At 38.2% G+C, this 20,073-nt stretch overlaps 1 protein-coding gene across 34 annotated transcripts in view; it reads left to right on the top strand.

The window, feature by feature from the left end:
* Positions 1 to 14,474, top strand: part of MAP2 (microtubule associated protein 2) — a 279,762-nt gene extending 265,288 nt beyond the window's left edge. For 33 of the 34 annotated variants that reach the window (XM_007187833.2, XM_057551246.1, XM_007187834.2 and 30 more), the window contains 3 exons: positions 6,478 to 6,559; positions 10,273 to 10,385; positions 10,604 to 14,474. In XM_007187833.2, coding sequence (XP_007187895.2) covers positions 6,478 to 6,559; positions 10,273 to 10,385; positions 10,604 to 10,819 — 411 coding nt within the window. In that variant the 3' untranslated portion in view covers positions 10,820 to 14,474. Of the gene's footprint in view, positions 1 to 4,425; positions 4,933 to 6,477; positions 6,560 to 10,272; positions 10,386 to 10,603 lie in introns of those variants that run through there. The other variant, XM_007187839.3, reaches the window with a different exon arrangement.
* Positions 14,475 to 20,073: the final 5,599 nt, after the last annotated feature.

A 20,073-nucleotide genomic window follows, 5' to 3' on the forward strand; every position in this document is an offset into this window, starting at 1 on the left:
ACATAAACTATTATTTCTATTTAAATGTGTATTGAAATATACTTATTGTTTATATTTATATACTTAGTTTTGAAGAAGTTATTGATCAGTGTTGGTAGAGTTAATTAAAATTCAGAATGGACTATGATGTTTGTATACCTGTATGCATTTTGACCAGAGCACAGGGTTGTTAACAGATGAATATTTGAAGAACATCATCTGTTCCAGAGAACTTTCAATCTTCAGGAATATATGATATAATAATATTTTTGTTTTAATATATGATACCTCTGGGCTCTGTAGGGGCTAGATAAATAGTTTTCATTAAAATTGAATGCTATGGAATAGGAAATACTTTTGGGAAAGACAGAAAAGTGTTTTTATAATGCAAGTATAAAGAAAAGCTTCATAAGCATTCCTGAGAAATGATGCAAACCCAAAGGAAAAGCTTAATCCCCTATAAAGTTGAAGGGAAGTCAGTTGAGTGTCACCGTCCACTACCTTTCAGAAAGAATTTCTTTCTAAGACAACCTTGGATGGAGAAAGAAAGAAATTTCTTGTAATTGAGGTTCATACCGAGAAGATACCTGAAGGACCTAGTACCAGATTGTAAAGGAGCTGAGAACAGAATCCAAACTTTTGGACTCCCAGTTACTTTCCATATCTTGCTATCTTGAGCTGACATGGGGATATTTTTACTTAAATAAGCAGCAGCAGAGAGTGTCAAAAAAATCAAGTTTCTGTTGCTCGAGAAATCCAAGTTGACACTGTGATTAATGCCTCTGGTTTATAAACTGTTTTACTAAAAACTGTGTTAGGATTGTATTTTCTTTCATTTTTCATGTTTCATATTTCCAACTAATCTCTAGTAAGAGAGATCTTTTCCTGTCTACAGGCATAGCCTGCATTTTGTATTCGTGCCCTTTCTTAGAGTAACCCCATATTGGGGGGGAAAACAAAAAGCTCATTTCTCTAAAGGAACAATTAAACTTATATGCAGAGAGAGTACAGTGGCAGATCGCTTCAATTGAACCATCATGGTAAAATTCAACTAGAGTCACATCAAGAATATCCAGAAAGTAACTATTCTGTTCTTTCCTAGCATTGTGGAGGAATACATAGAATTAATTTAAATTAAAATTAAATAACTCTGATTAATTATTCAATTACATTAACCTATTCTTTATAACTCTTCATGCTTATAAGATCCTTATGTGAATGAAAAATCAGTGGTGTGTGCATACAAGTAATCAATGTATGCCCATGAGAGTAAAATCCTTTTTTGCCAGCCTCCCACTTGGAGGGACTCATTTGGCTGAGCCTTGAAGGATGATCTGTTACAGACTAAACTTGGAAAGAGGGCATTCTGTCAAGAGATAATAACATGAAGAAAGCATGGGGGTGAACCTGAAAATGTAACAAGGCCCTTAATATGGACCAGAATACAGTCTGGATGAAATGTAAAGTATTAAGAGAGGACTCAAAAGTCAGAATTGCTACAAACCCTGGTTGCCTGGCTAAAAGTTTTGTTGCATTTAATAGGAAATAGGGAGTTTGGTAGAATTTTGAATAAGGCAGAGTTTTAGGAGGATGATCCAGATGATTGATACAATAATACATTTCACTTCCGCTATGAAGTATGCAGAAGGAAAGGTTGTCATATTCTTTGCATTAATAGAGCAAGTAAAAATTTTGATTGAAAGAAATTAACAAAGATTAAAGTGTGATTTAGAGTTAATGTTGGATAATGATTATTCAAATAATTTTCCTTCATATCATTTAAATAGAAAATTAGTTCATTTGTAAAACAGAAGTTCATTATATTTTTTCTAGGCAGTCTCTAAGATGTTAAAATAATGTTTCTTGACATAAGCTTTAGGAAAACAAAAGTCCAATGAAAATTTCTTCCCAAAGAAAGTAGTTTTTATTTCAATCTATCCACAGAGAACAGAAGGTTAAACTCAACTCTCTGATAAAAAAAACTAATCTGAAATAAAGCCTTATCCTTCACAGCAGTCATCTATTTTTCTATTTTATGGGATGGTTTCTGAGGACTGCCGGTATTTGTGGAATTAACTCTCTAAGGTGTTATTTGCCAATGATCCTAGAGATATTTGGCATGAAATATTTTGTAATTTTGCTAAGGCATAAATGTGAGTCACATGGCTCAGATACAAGTTGTCAAGCTAGAGTGTAAAACTTACTGAACATCAGACATTCACTGCCCAGAGTGGTTTTATTTCTGTCCACTCAACCATTAAGCAAAATGAATGTCATACTTTGCCTCATTTTAGACAAAAGCAATATACTATGAAGTTTTTGCAATTATGGAAATGTGTAAAGAATGTGCTATTAATGCATGTCAAATTGAGCAAACATGGGTTAATATAGTCTACCATCAAAAAAGGCCAGCTAGTTTTTTCACTAGAAAATCTATGATTCTCAGGAAAATCAACTTTGAAGTTGGCCTTGAAGTTTTAGAATTTAAGATTTGAATCATCTCTATATAATGCAGGCAGTGTGTCCCCTTTGGGTTTGAATCATTTGTTTTGGAAATCATAAAAATTGTCAAACAATTAATTAAAAGTTAGAGTCAAACAAATTTATGTAACTGAATTTGGAATTTTCATTTTTGCAACAAATGAGTCAGATTTAACATTTGGCTTTTGATCACTTGGTAATGAGTCACTTGATTGGTACTCTTATGATCTCTAAATTAAAATTTGTAAATGAAATATTAGACTCTGTATATCCCCAAGGATTAGAAAAATGGCTTAGATGAATTCTATTTCATTGCCAAAATAAATAGATCCTTATGGAGAATAATTTAAAGTATTACTATTAGAAATAACAAATCAAAATTATTTGCTTTCTAAAAATAACTTACCTGTGAGGTTTGAAATGTAGTGGCCTTTATCGACTTCATTATCTGCATCTACAATTTATGTGAAACTCTTACAGTGCAACTACACATATGGTTAGATATAGACTCTGTGACAGCCCCCCTTTTTTTAATAGGAATTTTTATTATGCCCTAAAGAGTGGCCCAATCATCATGTCTTCTGAATTCAGATTTTGACGAGAGGCTCTTCCCTTGGGCTGCCGATGAGAGCTGTCGATGATACTTCCCTGTAAGGAACAAGCTGTCTTGTCAATGTTAGGCAGATGCTGCAATTTAAGCTTTGTCTAGTTAAAAATAGTCAGGATTCAACGTGCTCTTGAATTTTTTACTCTTTTTTGTGAATACCAAGAGATGTGATACCATTCTTAGAGACAGCTGTATATCTAGGGTAATTTTATTAAACTTTTTTTTTTCATATATAAAAGGATAAATTGTCCCCTAAAGCACTAAATACGTGATTTCTCTTTAGCTATTGGGGGTAGTTGTAGCCAAAGTAAAATAAAACAAACAAAAATAAACCTTTCTTTCCATTCTTACATTGCTTGTTGGCCCTCCAAAACATGCACAATTCAAAAACACATGAAAGAAGCTACAAGAGTTATTACTTTGCACATTACATTACACCAGAGTAATATCTTTCCAGATCTGGAGTTGCTATTATCTGGATTTGCTATTGCCTTCAAGGTGAGTACTGGACTTCCAGAAAATAGAAATAGAACAGCTAACCTCAAATCTGTTGGGCCCAACCAAGGCCTGGACTACCTGTTCACGACTCAGTACAAGTCAGCTAACTAGTGGTCCTTGGTTTTCTCCCCTCTAAAAATGGAAATAATGCTTTCACACCAAATCCAAGAATAATGGCTATTTATGAGCAGTTGTCAAAGAGAGAGGCCTTTCAAAAGGCTACCAAGCCAAACCAGCGAGGGAATCATAAATCCTTTCAGCAGAGGAGGCCCAGAGCCTCCTTGTTGACCGTCTTGGGAAACCAGGGCTTCTTCCCCTGGATGAATGAGAACCCTCACCTGTAGCATTCAGCCAGACCAATGTGAACCTCACCTGTTCTACGTGGACCAATCGTAGTCAAGTCAAGTGTACCAGGTGATTCACAATTGTGATGGGTAACACCATAGGGATTGGGGGGGGAGGGGGCACTGGTGTATCCTTCAGGATCCTGGGCTGAACTACACTACTGGACCTTCCATAGAGCAGACCTGAGTCCCAGCGTTGCCCACAGTATCAGAAGCCTCCTCCTCACAGATAATTCAAGTTTTATTTTTCTTTTCCTATATTGGTTCCAGATTATAGCAGCCTACAGCTGGGATATCTAAGGCTCTCAAGCATTTGGCCCTTGGGGGTGCAGGAGAAAAGGGGCTCATATTCATATGATAGATCTGCTCTTCAGTTTCAGTGTTAGTTTTTTCTCTTCAATGATTACGTAGCTGGAAGGGAGTTTGGAGCCTCTTTGGTGCTACCCATTTCTGGTTCCCTATACCCAGCATAATGAAAGAAAAATGCACAGTGAAGTTACTTCCAATTCCTTTTAGGTTAGGATTTTAAACAAGAAGATTGATTTTAGCAAGGTTCAGTCCAGATGTGGTTCCAAGGATAACATCAAACATTCTGCTGGGGGCGGAAATGTAAGTAGAAGCTTCTGTTAGGAGCCGTCCTGATTGTGTGGAGCCATCTGCACAGCAGGCACTGCGTCTCCTTTCCTGCGTCCCTCCCAACACGCTCCCCCCTTCTTGCTGCTCCACACATCCCCCTGGTTTGGGAGCTTGTCAGCCTTGCAGTTTTGGTGATGGGCTTCCCATCCTTCCCTCTAAGATCACTGGTGAATTTCTTGCTTTTTTAATGGGGTACACCATGGTTTTCAGGGAGATGGAAAACCCACTTCACTTGCCAATTTGTTTGCTGGCCTTTGGCTTCAAGGTATTTTCTCATGCTGTCTCTACTCCCCTGCAAAAGTCAGCTGTGCACACAATTTTCTAGCTCTATTTAAGTTACTCTTGAGGCAAAGACTGATGTACTTGAAAGTACCCAAACTGTATAATGTCAATATTTTGTGCTTCATTATTCATAAGAGTTGGGATATCATTTGGAATAACACAAAACTGGTGAAGCATGGCTCGTCTGTAATTCAGTGAAAAGATTCAAGTCCCAGTATACTCTGTCTTGATGGGATTTTTTCCTGTCTCTTAAATTGAGTGAAAATAATATCCTATGAGAGGCAGGGAAAGATGAATCCATGTTTCTCAAATGTAGTTGAGGAAGAGTTGAAACAGGCAAACTCAAGCTAAAGAAAGCATGGTTCTTTGTAAAATTAGAATAACAAAAAGGGCGAACTGGGTGACTCTCTATACTACAGATCCTGTCATCTAAACTTCAGATTCTGGCCATCTGTGACCCAAGTAATTTATAGATTATCAAATCCGGAATTCTCACCTGTCTAATAACTCTTGGTTCCTTGCTCCTCAACTGGGCAGAGATGGAGTCAGACAGTGAAAGGAGAGACAAACAAGTGCCTTCTAGCAGGAGCTGTCACCTGATGTTCAAAGTAGCTGCACTGGGCGTGAAAATACGCCATGTGGGAGGACCACAGCAAGGTTTTCTGGGCTCTTTCCAGGGTGCAGGGCTAAGCCTCAGGCTCAGCATTTACACTGACAAGGTTGCCCTCCTTCCTGTTGCCCTGACTGTAAGCACACACCACGTGGTACTCTCACAGAAGCAATCTTGGTCCTAGTAAATAATTTGAGGGTATCAGAGGGTAGACCCAGCTGCCCTCTACTACGGGTGCTGCCTGTCAAAACACCTACATGGAAAAGGATAAATTGAGATAACTAATGATCTCTAAAGTAAGTAGGGGAGCTTCCAACCTCCAAAACAGTAGTCTGAAACTTTCCGCTAGAGAAGAATCACTTGTTCAAATGTGCAGATTCCCTGACGCCATTTCCAGTGTTCAATTAAGTAATTCCCATGTATTTCTGATACAAATGGACCAGGAACCACACTTGGAAAGCACTGTTTCAAATATTGGGAGATGAAATAATTTCAATAAGACACAAAGAAGAAAAAATGCTGTCATTTTATATTGATAATTTGGTGTGCAATAAAAATTCCATTTAGCCAAGGCATGATGATCGTATTTTAGAAAAGCATGTTTAGAGCTTTCTTCTTCTTGTTATCTTAAAGCAGTGTTGGGCTTCTTGTTTCTATGAGCAAAGTTGGTCACTTTTATGTAAAAATCACTTTTTAAAGAATGATTTCTCTCTTCACTTGGCTCTTTGCTTATGGAAAGGTTTGACACGACGTGGCTTCGTTCTCTGGGTGGAAGCTTGCCTTATGAATCCAGGTGTTTCTATCCCCTTGTGGCATGATCTGTTTTCTGCTAATAAAATCTTCTATTCTAGGATTTTCCTTCACTTTGGTTTTTCTTTCCAACCAAACATATGGGAGGATCTATGGAAGATTGTGCTTTCCCATTTGTGTGTATATGTTGTTGTATGTTGTGAGTTTGGATATGTTTCTAGATTTGATGTGTGATCTTGGGGTTGTTTATGTCTAAACTATTTTAAGCACATTTTATGTGGTTCACACAGGTACAGATTGTCACCAAGAAGATAGACCTAAGCCACGTGACATCCAAATGCGGCTCTCTGAAAAACATCCGCCACAGGCCAGGTAAATCAGTACTTTTTAGTAGTCTGAGAGATATTAGATTGGATTCAAGAAATTGACAAGCAAAATTTGTGTTGCTGTGAATGAAATATCTAATTGGAAGGACTTTTCCAAATCCTGATACTTCATGCTTTTATTAATAGAAATTTAAATTAGAAATTTCAAGGCATCTTCACTTGGACAAGTAAACTTAGTTACCACAAACAGGCCACGTATCATAGGACATGTTAAAAATTAAAAGGTACATGGGGAGGGTGGGAGGGAGGGAGATGCAAGAGGGAAGAGATATGACAACATATGTATATGTATAACTGATTCACTTTGTTATAAAGCAGAAACTAACACACCATTGTAAAGCAATTATACTTCAATAAAGATGTTTAAAAAAAATTAAAAGGTACAAAAAAAAGAGAAAAAGTCACAAAAATAAAATAAAATAAATAAATAAAAATTAAAAGGTACATGAGATGGGTTTATCTCTATGTACTCAACATGCATGTTGGAGCTCGTTGGAAATATATAGTCTATAAAATACATTGGGCCATGTATTTATACATAATACATGCACTGAAAGAAGCATTTCCAAAGATTTTTCAAGAAACTGTTTTTCTACATTATGTGAAAAAAGGATTATGCTTAAGCAAAGCTGAAGAAATTAACTTTTCTGCTGAATTTCTCAGATCCACGTCAATAAGTATTGTGAATCCTCAGAATGCAATGTTTCCCCCAACTTATTTGACCATGGACTTCTTGTTTTTCTAGAATATCTCATAAGACTGATGCTCTAAGGTAGAACTTCTACTCATCTTGCTGGGGATTTTTCCCTCTTTAATTCCCTCTAATGTATTATGAGTCATTTTTTCTGAGTATCATGTATTATGTTTTTGCTAAATTCCACCTCCATGCATATGTAAATAATGGACAACTGTCAAATTTGTAAATTTTCTTGAGAATATTTTGACACAATTTATATATACCGTTGACGGACAAGAGGAAGCAATTGGTTTTAACCATCTATGCTTGGCATCTTAATTAAACCAGGTAATAGGTTATTCCCATTAATCATTGTCTCAAATGTTATCAAAACAAGGTATAAGAACAATTGAGCCCAGTGAGATTTCTGACCAGGAGATTATTAAGAAGAATTTATTAGTTGAAAAACAAAGGTAGATAGGATACGTTTCAAAATAGATAAATGAATTGGAAGCATATCTAGAAATCGGGCTTCGCTTTGGCAAAGGGTGTTCATAAGGCAAGTCAAGGAGTTAGAAACTACGAGTAAGGAATCTCCATTCCTGGTTTCAGAATTGCTACCCTGGAATTAGCTCTCTGTCATTTAGGAAACAGCAGGGATATGTTCCCATGTGGGTATCTTCACAATCCCCCATCTATTACTTCAGTCTACAGACATTTAGTTGACTTTGTACTGTGTCAACAGTATGATGGAAGTATTTGGCTACACTGCCTACTTTCTTCCAGAATACAAAAGACAATATTGGAGTCTTTCATTCCAGACAGTAAGTATACATTTAGTTAAATTCACCTGGGGTCTTGATGCACAGAAAAATCTTAAATAGATAAGAAAATATTCTGTGTATGTTTTACTGGTCATAAAAGGCTATTGTCATGGACTCCCACCTTTTTCTAAATCTAGCTCTTACTTCGTAATAAATGAACCAGATGACTAAGTTCATAAAGATGTATTAGCACAATGATCCTTGACAACAGCAAGCTTTTCACAAAGTTACTTTGGATTGTGGAATATCTAAGGAGAAAATAAAGGAAACAATTTGACACCTGGAGCCACAAATTGAAATATCCGGTCTTGTCGACTTCACTTTGGGGCATATGAAGCTTGATGGGGATTATAGTCTTCTGCAGTTACTGCTTCTGATGGGGCCAGAATTTTTCAGAACCAAAGGCAGAGATGTCTCAATTCAAATGGGCTTCTCTAAGAGTTACGTAAAAATACCTAGTAGGACTTCAACAGAAATAGACTTCTCAATCTTCCTTTTCTGAATATATTTTGGGTCAATGTTACATTGTTATTTTTTTCTCTCTCTCTCTCAAAATACAGTTCCAAAAAATTTTAACAAGGTTATATAGACACAATATATAACCATAAAAGAAAACTTGAAAAGGCAATTTCTATCAGAGGCCACCAAAAAATAGAAAAGTAAGATCCTAAGAAAGTTGATCTCATGTAGCTGAAAGCTCAACATCTTCTAGACTCTAACCAATATAATTATGTTTTATGAATCACACTAATCCTGTAACAACCAACAAGTGAGACCCATGGGGCCAAGTAAAATGTTGGAAGGATAACACTCCTGCAGTTATGCATCTTTTGAGGGAAGGACAACTACATGTCTTCTGTAAGCATGAGTTAAATAACATCATGCACATCCTAAGCCTTCAGGAGGAGAATGAATGAATCTTCAAAATTTAATCCAGTAACACCATACAATTTCAAGAGGCCCCTGGCCAGGTAATTGGGTGTTAATATAAATGTCCAGGTATCACATGAGAAAAACACCACAGGCCTAAGAGACCTGTAAAGTTTTAACAGACCTTTCTCTCGTCTACAGAGATAAATAAGCATCAAGAGTCCAAAACTGAAAAATCTTTTCCATGTTTCCATAGAGTCCCTCAGGTATTTTTCCCAAATCAAAATCCCCATGAGAGATGCAATGATAGTAGAGGGTCACATGGCTTACCACTGGCCTTCCAAAAAAATGCATAGAGCCAAAACCAAGTTAATAATGCAAGTCAAAGCTAATCTCTTAGGTGGAGACAGGTAAAGGTGTCTAATCCAGCTTCCTTCCAGGTCAAAGACATCAGCAGACAGGCTCAAGAACAGGCTAAAGGACAACAGATACCTACTCAATGGAGAACTCCTTGCATTCATAAGCCTGAGAAAGGTGTGCAGAAATGGGGAGTGCCACAGAAGGGTGGCTCATGGCACTCTCATCTGTCAGCAGATCCTCGAGTTTCAGACTACTTAGCATTTAAGGAAATGGCATGGTCAAAACTCAGTCTCAGTATTATCAGATCAAAGTCAGAGTCACATTCGTCCTATGGCATCTGGAAAAGAATGGGATCTCCTAAGAGTCTCTTCCTATCACTCCATCTGCTAATTAAAATGGAAGCTCTTAAGCAACTTAGCCCCTGACTCCAGTTTCATCAGTCAAGCTATCAATGCTGAAAATTGACAAATGGTAATATTACCCACATGCACTCCATTGCTAGCCTAATAGTTCTTTGAACAAGTGACCTATTACCATTAAGAAAAATAAAGAAGAGCTTCATTGCAATTTAGTTTGCTCCCTTAGAAATAAGAGACTAAATGTGCCAAGTTTGAGAAAGGATACATATGATATTTTCATTGTGTCATTTTTAGAGTTTTTATTACACAGATAAGAAAAACCCCTCTGATTAGGTTAGACATGAGTAGAGGAGAAAGGAATTAACATGTAGAGCAATCCACGTAATGGTACAAAAAATATGTCACTACCGTAGATGGTGTGGGGAAAATGGTATAGACTAGAAATTCTAAAAGATTCCTTTCACATCCATGGTCGGAGGGATAGTAGAGTTCATTAAGTTTGTCGTTTGCCATGGTCTATCTACTATAATCATTTTGGGGAACTAGTCACCACAAATATAAGATTTAATTTTAGCAAGGCATTTAAAAGCCTTTCTCCTCTCCTACGTAGGTGGTGGGCGTGTGAAAATTGAGAGTGTGAAACTGGATTTCAAAGAAAAGGCCCAGGCTAAAGTTGGTTCACTTGACAATGCTCACCACGTACCTGGAGGTGGTAATGTCAAGGTAAGAAACAAGATCGTGAGCCGATCTTGCCTTTTTAAAAAATCCTTCTGAAATACTCTTCATCAAAATGGGTCCCAAATTGAAGGCCTGGACATCTAGAAGTAGGGATGATAGAGCTGAATAGAAGTGACATGAACATCAGCTCTGGGATATAGAGAAAGAGCTAAGCGACAGTTAAGATGCTTGAGTTAACGAGGACTGATGCTTGTCTTAAACAGATTGACAGCCAAAAGTTGAACTTCAGAGAGCATGCTAAGGCCCGTGTGGACCACGGGGCTGAGATCATTACGCAGTCCCCAGGCAGATCCAGCGTGGCATCCCCCCGACGACTCAGCAACGTCTCCTCTTCTGGAAGCATCAACCTGCTCGAATCCCCCCAGCTTGCCACCCTGGCCGAGGATGTCACTGCCGCACTCGCTAAGCAGGGCTTGTGAATATTTCTCGTTTAGCATTGAAGTAATACTATTTAGGCATGAGCTCTTGGCAGGAGTGGGCTCTGAGCAGGTGTTATATTCATTCTTTACAAACCATAAAGGAAATAATCTCATTCCCAAACTGTAGTAATTGTTACAATTTTATATTAAAAAAAAAGAATAGTATATGCAGAAATTGACTTGATTTCCATTTGTAACAGGAAGATACTGGCTTTACATGAGTACAATTGGACAATTATTTTTGCTCTGCTCTGTTTTGCATGGAGTATTATTATTTTAAAAATTGCATTTCTACCTTTCATGTGCCTGAAGGCTATCCACTACATCCTGAAAGGCCTTGTTAAAATCCAAGCTGCTCATTTCACTATTTTGTTGCTGGGTGAAAAGATAAAAAGCTGCCCATTGTAACTTATTACAGGTTAAATTAAATCAAGGAGTCTGATTGCAGGAAGGGAAGAGCATGTAAGAAATAAGTTTTTTTTAAAGCGTTATTTTGTATAAATGGGAAGAAAGATTCAATTAAGTTATTAACATTTGGGACCTGGATAATTATATCAGAGTATAAGTCAATCCAATAAATTATTTAACTAATTAAAAAATAGTTACGAAGCATTTGAGCTGTGGTTGAGGAAGTGGTATAAAGTGCATCTCTTAGGAAAGAAGCACTTTCATTAGGGTGGACTCGTGTCTGATTAGAACGTTGGTTGATCAGCTAGATTTGTGTACACACTACCAGTTTCACACCCCCTTTCCATCTGTTTGATACAGTATTATAGATATAAATATATATATATTTCTCTGTGGCCATTTGTGATACTTCCTCATATACTTGAATATTATACTTCCTTATTCACAGCATCTGTGTCTCCTGCACCCTTTGGTGTTGCAGTTTTAGGTATGTGAAAGTAGGTGTTAGCAGGGTTCTTTCCTTATTAAAAAAAAGTTTAAAAAGACAAAAAGTTTTAGCATGAAGTTGCTTTCTGTAACAACTCAAAGCTGTAACCCCGTTTTAGTGCCAGATACAAGTCTCTCCCAAGTCTCTCCCGTGATGCTAGAAAAAATTTGTTTTTCTTTGCTTTCACCAACATGGAGTTTGTGGGGGTGGATCCAGTTATACATAAAAGGGTTTACAGATTGTTGGTGTAAGATTATGGATTTATCTTATTTTGAATCACAGGATAGTTTGGGTTTTATTCCTGTAATCTTTCATGAAACAGACTTCTTAAGATTTCTTTTTCTTTTTTTTTTTTTCCATTTGCTAAAGTTGAAACTAACAGTGGGATTTGGGGGCATGTTATCCCATCCTTCCAAATAGTACCTGTTTATTAAATTCTCTCATAGAAAATGTTTGACCTCCATACCCAAAGATTCCTTGATCAGAAGGGAAAAATACGGTATTTTGAGAAGCTATAGCTATAAAACATTGGAGATGCAGATATCTAGATCAGGTTTTTCATGACTCCAGCATTGTACTCTGTAAAGGAACACTATTATTTATCAGTAGATAATACCATTCTGACTTTAGATACGGTCTAGAAATCACAAACCTATTAATTAATTCACTTTACAAATCATTCATCTTAGATGTATGAATAAGCAATGAAATAGTCAATAGCCTGAATAAGGCAGTGGGTTACCAGGCTAGATGGATGCTTTTTAGTATTTTATCTGTTCTTTTTCTTGCTCAGGGATGGTAGGCTGGATCTGAACAGTTAAAGGCAAATGGTCCAGTAGGCGTTTGATTCCTTTGAGCCAAATCAGTTCTCGACTATAAAGGAGGAAATGATGAACATGGACTGAGGCAACAAGCTAGTATAGTAGCATCTAAGAAAGAAGCCAAGGGATGCAAAGACAGAGACGCGGGTGCCATTTTGTGACCCGTTGGAAATTAACAACCAAGGCGACTTCCGTAAAAGAAACTCTAGGAGCAAAAGTGCACCATTCATTCTCAACTAAGAGGTTTTACGTAGGCAAACATTTCTGAAACTATTTATAGGTCAGTTATTTTATAGGACAAAGATTTAGAAATGACTGATTAGGACTGTGGATGTGTCTGTTTTCTGCCTAATTATTGCTGTGAGGTTTGATTTGTCCCATCTGGGCATTTTATTCATCAGCTTCCCTTGAAATGCACCAGAAAATAGGAGAAGAAAGAATAGGAGTGTGGAGACTTGACAGTATTTTCTTATGTGTTTGGTAGTGTTAGATAGTGATTAAAGCTGAAGTTAACAGCTGGTTAGAACAGTTTTAACCTGTGAAACAAGTATTTTTTTTCAACCTGGTTTAAATTGTTTCTAAGCATTAAGAATAAGTAAACATGATCTACATATTAAAATTGTTTCTTACAAATACATGTTTAAAATAAAGATTATATAAAGTACCAAGTTATTAGATTTGGCATTAAAACAAATGTTTACTTCAAATCACAGCAAAATTATAATGAATAAATGCCCTTGCTTCGTATGGAAATACAATTCTTTATAAAAAGTTAACAAAATGAACCTGATAATTTGTACAAGTAAAAGAAAGAAACACAGGCTAAATGTCTTCTCATGGGGATAAGGGGTGGAACCCATCTTGCCTTTACACTCAAGATTAACGACAGAAATTAAGCTTTTTGAACACCACTCTTGTGGGGACATCCATACGCTGATCTAGAAATTAAGGCTTCATAGTTCCAATTCTAGATCTATTAATGCCAGTTTCTCTCTGGCTTTAGCCTTTGAGAACCTGTTTAAGGAAACATAAGTAATCCAGAGCTGTGAAGAGTTAAAAGGCCCACTCACTCTCTCTGGGTCACCTGCAACCAATAATTGGGTACCTTACAATGATGCAGGAGAGATCCGAGTTCATGATGAGTCTCAAAGGCCATGTTCATTTAGGAACCAACTCTCTCTGGATTCTCCTGCTGAGTTCCAGCAGGGTGATGGGCTAAAATCCCACCCACAAGCAAGACACCTGTGTAACACTAACTAGGTATAGCTGAAGAAGGCTGAAGAGAGAACTTGGTTAAATGGAAAAATGTACTGATGGTAGCTGACCTTCTCCACACACTCATATGGTTATAGAGCAGGAAATGGGATCATCAGCCAAAATATAATATCATGTCAATATTATTAAAGAAATAAGCTCAAAAAGCTGCAAGTATAGTATTTTCTCCTATTTTTCATGCCACAGAAAGGAGGAAAATAAACTATTCATGGTCTAAGTGGCCAGAAAAGATAGATCCATGGCTTGGAAAGGCAAATTCTAGACATTCCTTCAAAGACTGATGTGCTAAAATCAGCACTGATGTTTGTTTTTTAACACCTAGGATTTTTAGCCTGGGTATGTAGGTTGAGGCCAAGTCCCTAGCAGGAAAAAGCTTATTTTTAGACTCTTAAAATGTCAATCATGAAGATCTACTTCAACTTTAGCAAAAAGAAAAAAAATCAACAAAAAGTTATACTCTGTATGCTGGGATTCCAAGGTTCCAACATGCCGCTACAAATCTGTGGGGGGTTTCTTTCTTCTGATAATTCTAGAGCCTGTTACCATAGAAAGGCATTTCTTCAATGGCTGGTTGTAGTTAGTTCATGTTTTTCAAGCAAAATTTGCAAATGTATTTGTTGCTGTATAGTGATTGTTTTGCAAAATAAAGTTGCTTGTCACCTAACTGATAGTTTCAGATTGTTTCTTCTTCTCTGGAAAAAAACCATAATATATAATATAATATGATCTAATCTAATCTAATCTAATCTAAATTGCTCAATCCAACCAAAGAAAAATTATGAAGAGAAGGCTACAGTTATCTGCTGAATGCCTACTATGTGTCAGGCCCTATCGCTACTGTATTAGCAGGATGCTATCTGTTGCAAGTGACAGAAACTCGAATTGGCCTAAGCATAAAAACAAATTTATTGGATCAACTATCCAACTAGGCAGGAGTATCTGCCTCAGGCAAGGATGTATCCAGGCACTCAAAAAATGTCATTTAGACTCTTTCTTGGGGCTTCCCTGGTGGCGCAGTGGTTGGGAGTCCGCCTGCCAATGCAGGGGACACGGGTTTGAGCCCTGGTCCGGGAGATCCCACGTGCCATGGAGCAACTGGGCCCCTGCACCACAACTACTGACCCTGCGCTCTGGAGCCCACGAGCCACAAGCACTGAGCCGGTGTGCTACGACTGCTGAAGCCCGCGCACCTGGAGCCCGCGCACCTGGAGCCTGTGCTCTGCGGCAGGAGAGGCCACCGCTCCCGGCAGCTGGAGGGGGCCTGCGCGCAGCAATGAAGACCCAGTGCAGCCAAAAATAAATAAATAAATAAAATAAATTTTAAAAAAATTATAAAATAAAAAAGACTCTTTCTTTCTTCAACTCTGGATCTAGGCTCTCAAGAGATGTCATCAGGAATTTTTCTTTTTCCAAAATTTTAGTTCTGCTTCCTCTATGTTGGCTTCATCCTCAGGCAGGCACCCCTCTCCTGATGATCCCTGGGAGCTCCAGGCTTCACAGCCTCCCAAAGAAAGCCTCCTTCCCAACAGCACTAACCAAAATCCAGGGTCTGAAAATCATTGCATTACATGGGTCACCTGCTCACTTGTGCTGATTGGCAAGGGTGGGTCACAGACCTAACTCTATCGCAGGTGGTTGGGGTAGGTGGAGAGTAAAGGGAGAAGTGACCTCGTCTGATCTCCATAAACTAACCATGGAGAGAAACTATTTCCTCCAAAGTCAAGTCAGGCTGCTACTGCCAGAAGAGAGAGAAATCAGTGCTGTGCAGGCCGTGAAAACAGACATCCTCGATATCCACAAGCCCTACTCTCTATCTTTATTCATCCTTTAGCTCCTTGCTGCTTAGATTGTGCCCAGCTTCACCTGGGAGCTTGTTCCAAATGCAAATCCTCAGGCTCCGCCCAGGCCAATTTACAACATTCCCGTAGGTGATTTCATCTGCACGTTAAAGCTTGAGAAGCGTCAGCTCATCCAGTCGCTGCTAACGCGTTTAAGGAGAAGGAGCTCCATGGCAGACCGCTTACAGGTAAAAATCACCCCTAAAACTGTTTGAGACAACGTCACCAACTCCGATGTCGAAGAGGTTAGTTTTCAAGTGGTAGAAACGTGTGACTGGTGGAAGAATTACTTTTGTACTGAGGGTTTTCCAGACTTATGTTCTCACTTCACTGAAACCTACTTCTTCTACCAATAGTGTCATCACCTTCTGTTTACTCTTCCTTTGGTAATAATACAGATTTGGAACAATATAGCCAACATCATTAGAGTTTTTCTTTAATAATTTTTTAAGATTAGCATCTGTGTTATACTTCCTAAAGGAAGTCTTTAAACCACACGGTATTAAGACATTTGGTAGCAGGAATCACAATGAAAGTCTTTTTTTTTTTTTTTTGCTAATTGAAGTATAGTTGATTTACAATATTGTGTTAGTTTCAGGTGTACAGTATACTGATTAAGTATTTTTGCAGATGATATTCCATTATAGGTTATTATAAAATATTGGGTATAATTCCCTGTGCCATACAGTAAATCCTTGTCGCTTATCTATTTTAGGTATAGTAGTTCATATCTGTTAATACTGTAGTTCTAATTTGTCCCTCCCCACCTCCTTCTCCCCTTTGGTAACCATAAGTTTGTTTTCTATGTCTGTGAGTCTTTTTCTGTCTTGTAAATACATTCATTTGTATCATATTTTAGATTCCACATATAAGCGATATCATATAGTATTTGGCTTTCTCTGTCCAATTTATTCCACTAAGCATAGAACTCTAGGTCCAATCATGTTGCTGCAAATGGCAATATCTTATTCTTTTTTATGGCTGAGTAATATTCCATTGTATGTATACCACAGCTTCTTAATCCAGTCATCTGTTGATAGGCACTGGGATGTCTTCCAAGTCTTGGCTATTATAAATAGTGCTGCTATGAACATTTGGGGTGCATGTATCTTTTTGAATTAGTGTTTTCAATTTTTTCAGATACATACCCAGGAGTGGGATTGCTGGGTCATATGGTGGTTCTATTTTTAGTTTTTTAAGGAACCTCCATGCTGTCTTTCAGAGTGGCTGCACCAATTTACATTCCCACCAACAGTGTACAAGGGTTACCTTTTCTCCACAGTCTTTCCAAAGTTTGCTGTTTGTAGACTTTTTAATGATAGCCATTCTGACAGGTGTGAGGTGATACCTCACTGAGGTTTTGATTTGCATTTCTCTAATAATTAGCTATGTGACACAATGAAAGTCTTTTTTTTATTAATTAACAAGGCAAAGAAGAGACAAATTAACTCAGATATAATGTAGGAGGGCAGGATAACCCTCTATGTAGCTTATGGGGAGGAAATGTTCCTCTTTTGTGATGTGGCACTTACTTGTAGAACTATGACCCAAATAATTCAAGGCTAGAATGTTGTCCCTGTCAAAAGTACTCTTTCCAGCAACCTAAAATTGTTTCAAAATAGCGTCCTTCGCTAGGTTTTCTTAAGTACCTTGAAGAAACATCAGACACACCCTTAAAGCTGCCTTTTTTCTTCTCATGCCTTTTCCATCACAAACACACCACAGCTGTTCCCACTTTGCCCTCAAATTCCATTAAAATCTCCTACCCCCAGGCCTCATTGAGGTAATAGACCTGTGGCCTCCAGCTGTGCTTTGTTTGGTTTGCAAACTCAAGAAGTTTCACACACACACATACACACAAAATCCCAGATTTGGATCTCTGAAAAGTTAAAAGATTTGGCAACAGTAGGCCCGCATTCATGATAATTAACTGGAGCTGGTCCATGAATGATGAGATAAAATCGTGTGGCCTCCGCTCGGCCACCCCACCCATCTGTGCCTATTATTCCTCCCAGCCCACATTATTCCCTTTCACTTATTATTGTGGGATTTAGAGTTTGTAACCTCTGGCCTAGACCCACTTGTTTCTCCCTGCCTCTCTGCCTCCCATTTCTTCCTCATTCTGTGAAACAAAAACCCAAAAGCATAAGCCCCAATCCTAGAGTGGGAGAAGGAAAAGGTCAGATGGGGTGGGTCAGATCAGAATCCTCAAGGAGACTGGGAGCCTGAGAAATCAATATTTAATAGATTTTGCCCTGTCTCAAGAAAAAAGAAAAAAAACACCCTTTTAACTAGTATGTTTATTTGATGGTAAATAATTGGTAATTATTTACCATTAAATAAACCGGTAGTTTAATGTTCGTAATAAACACATTTAAGATTCTGCTCCCACCTTTATCATAAAGCAGAGAAAAAAGAAGAATGCAGTGGAGTATATTTCCTTGTTTCCCCACCCTATGATAAATAGAAATCTCCTTGTCAAGTGAGAAATGGCAAAAACTATCATCTTACTTAGTAGCCCTGAACTTATGGGATACTTGCCTATTACTTTTAGAAGTAGAAGAAAGGCATAGAGGAAAGATGTTCTAACCTAGTCAAGCGAGTGACATGTTCTTAAACCCAGGGCTGATTTTCAGTCAACATACACCTTATTCAGTTGAATAAGTTGTTATAATATTAAAAGACTTGCTTTCCAAGCCTCCTCCTCATCAGTGCCTGCCCTTTGCCACCCAGGCCTATTTCCACAGGTGTCATAGACACCTCCAGCTCCTAGCCTCTATGAGGTTAATGCTTGGTACAGCAGAGAGCTTCCAAGATCCTGTTCCAGTGCCCCCAAAAGTCCTGCCTTCCAGGCATCACCAGTTGCTATGATCCCCTCGGGGCTCTGGAGGACTGGCCTGTGCACGCCAGTTCAAGGAAGTCCAGATTGTCTACGCTGGCTTCTAGCAACCTGCTGGCCGCCAGCCAGCCTGCCACAGCTTTTTCTCAACTACTGCTATGCATGCATTGTCCTCCAAGTCAGAAGAAGACCGGAACCCTACAGGGGAGACAGCACTTTTGGGCATCCTGGTAGGCAAGTACCTGGTGCTCATATAACCATACTTTGGCTATGGCCAGCTGGTACCAGTCTTCATTTTTCCCCAGACTCCTCTCCTACAGTTGCCTGTAGGAACTGCAGTCACCACAAGACTTTTAACTCTCACCAGAGTATAGGGACGGGCAACAGGCACTGAGGAGGTAATGGGGGCTCCTGAGGCCAACAACAGGAGGTTGTGAGCAACATATAGGCCCCATGGGACCATGCAGGGTTAACAGTGCCTAAGGGAAAGCCTTTTATGGTCCCTGTTGAAATTCACCATCTAAAACCCACCAAAAGCCCAAATGGAGTGGGCCTTAACATTAATTTTATACTTATTTAGTGATTGCCTCTTATAGGCATCCTTATAAACATATGTTAACTCCTATGAGTACTGTAATTATCGGCGTCCCCATTTAACAGATGAGAAAAATAGAGAGGTTATTTAAAAGTTAATGGGCAAAGCTGGAATTTGAACCTAAGCAGCCTGAGATGTGTCATCTGGTCTAATGGATTAGGTTTGATCCAATTAAATATTCTAATAAACAATTTTCCTGACAGTAATAAAGATACCAAATAGATATTATGTAAAAATCTCAGCATTATGAGGGCTAGAAAAATGTTCATATTTTCCTGTTAATTCAGCAAACAATGACAGAGGATTGTGGATCCTAAACAATATCATGTATGTAAAGAGAAATTTTCTTTTTTTTAAAAAATAAATGCAAGTCATTCAATGACAATTAAATGGGAACTATTGGAACAATTTTCTGCCCTTCTCTATGTCAAGTCATGGCTCATACAAAGGCATCATTTAGCGAGTGACTCCTATGTCAAGCAAAGTTCAACCAGACATTTCTGAAAATCACCAATATATTTGGAAATTATTAGGAAAATTGGATGAACTATTTGTGCCAAAACACACATCACTTGACAAGCAATTTCGTAATTCATATTGTTTAGAGAATAAAAGCATTTTTTTCTATTGTATATATTAATTTATGATGATGTACTAGTTGCTAAATACTGTTGGCTCTCCGTATCCATGTGTCCTGCATCCCTGGATTCAACCAACCACAGAACCCGCGGATGCAGAATCTGCAGATACAGAGGGCCGACTGTACCAGACCATTTTACATAGAGGATTTAAGCATCCCCAGATTTTGGTATCTGCAGTGAGGCCGGTCCTGGAACCAGTCCCCAGCAGATACTGAGGGATGACTGTATTTTAACATTACTCTTGCTTCCAGCTCCATGCAGCTTTCTTAAAGGCTGTTTTTCTTTCTCTATTATGACACCAATGACTGAATTAAATTTCTTGCTTTCATTACAAGCATGGCATGTCACTT

The sequence above is a fragment of the Balaenoptera acutorostrata genome, chromosome 8 (genome assembly GCF_949987535.1).
Source record: "Balaenoptera acutorostrata chromosome 8, mBalAcu1.1, whole genome shotgun sequence".
Lineage (NCBI taxonomy): Eukaryota > Metazoa > Chordata > Mammalia > Artiodactyla > Balaenopteridae > Balaenoptera > Balaenoptera acutorostrata.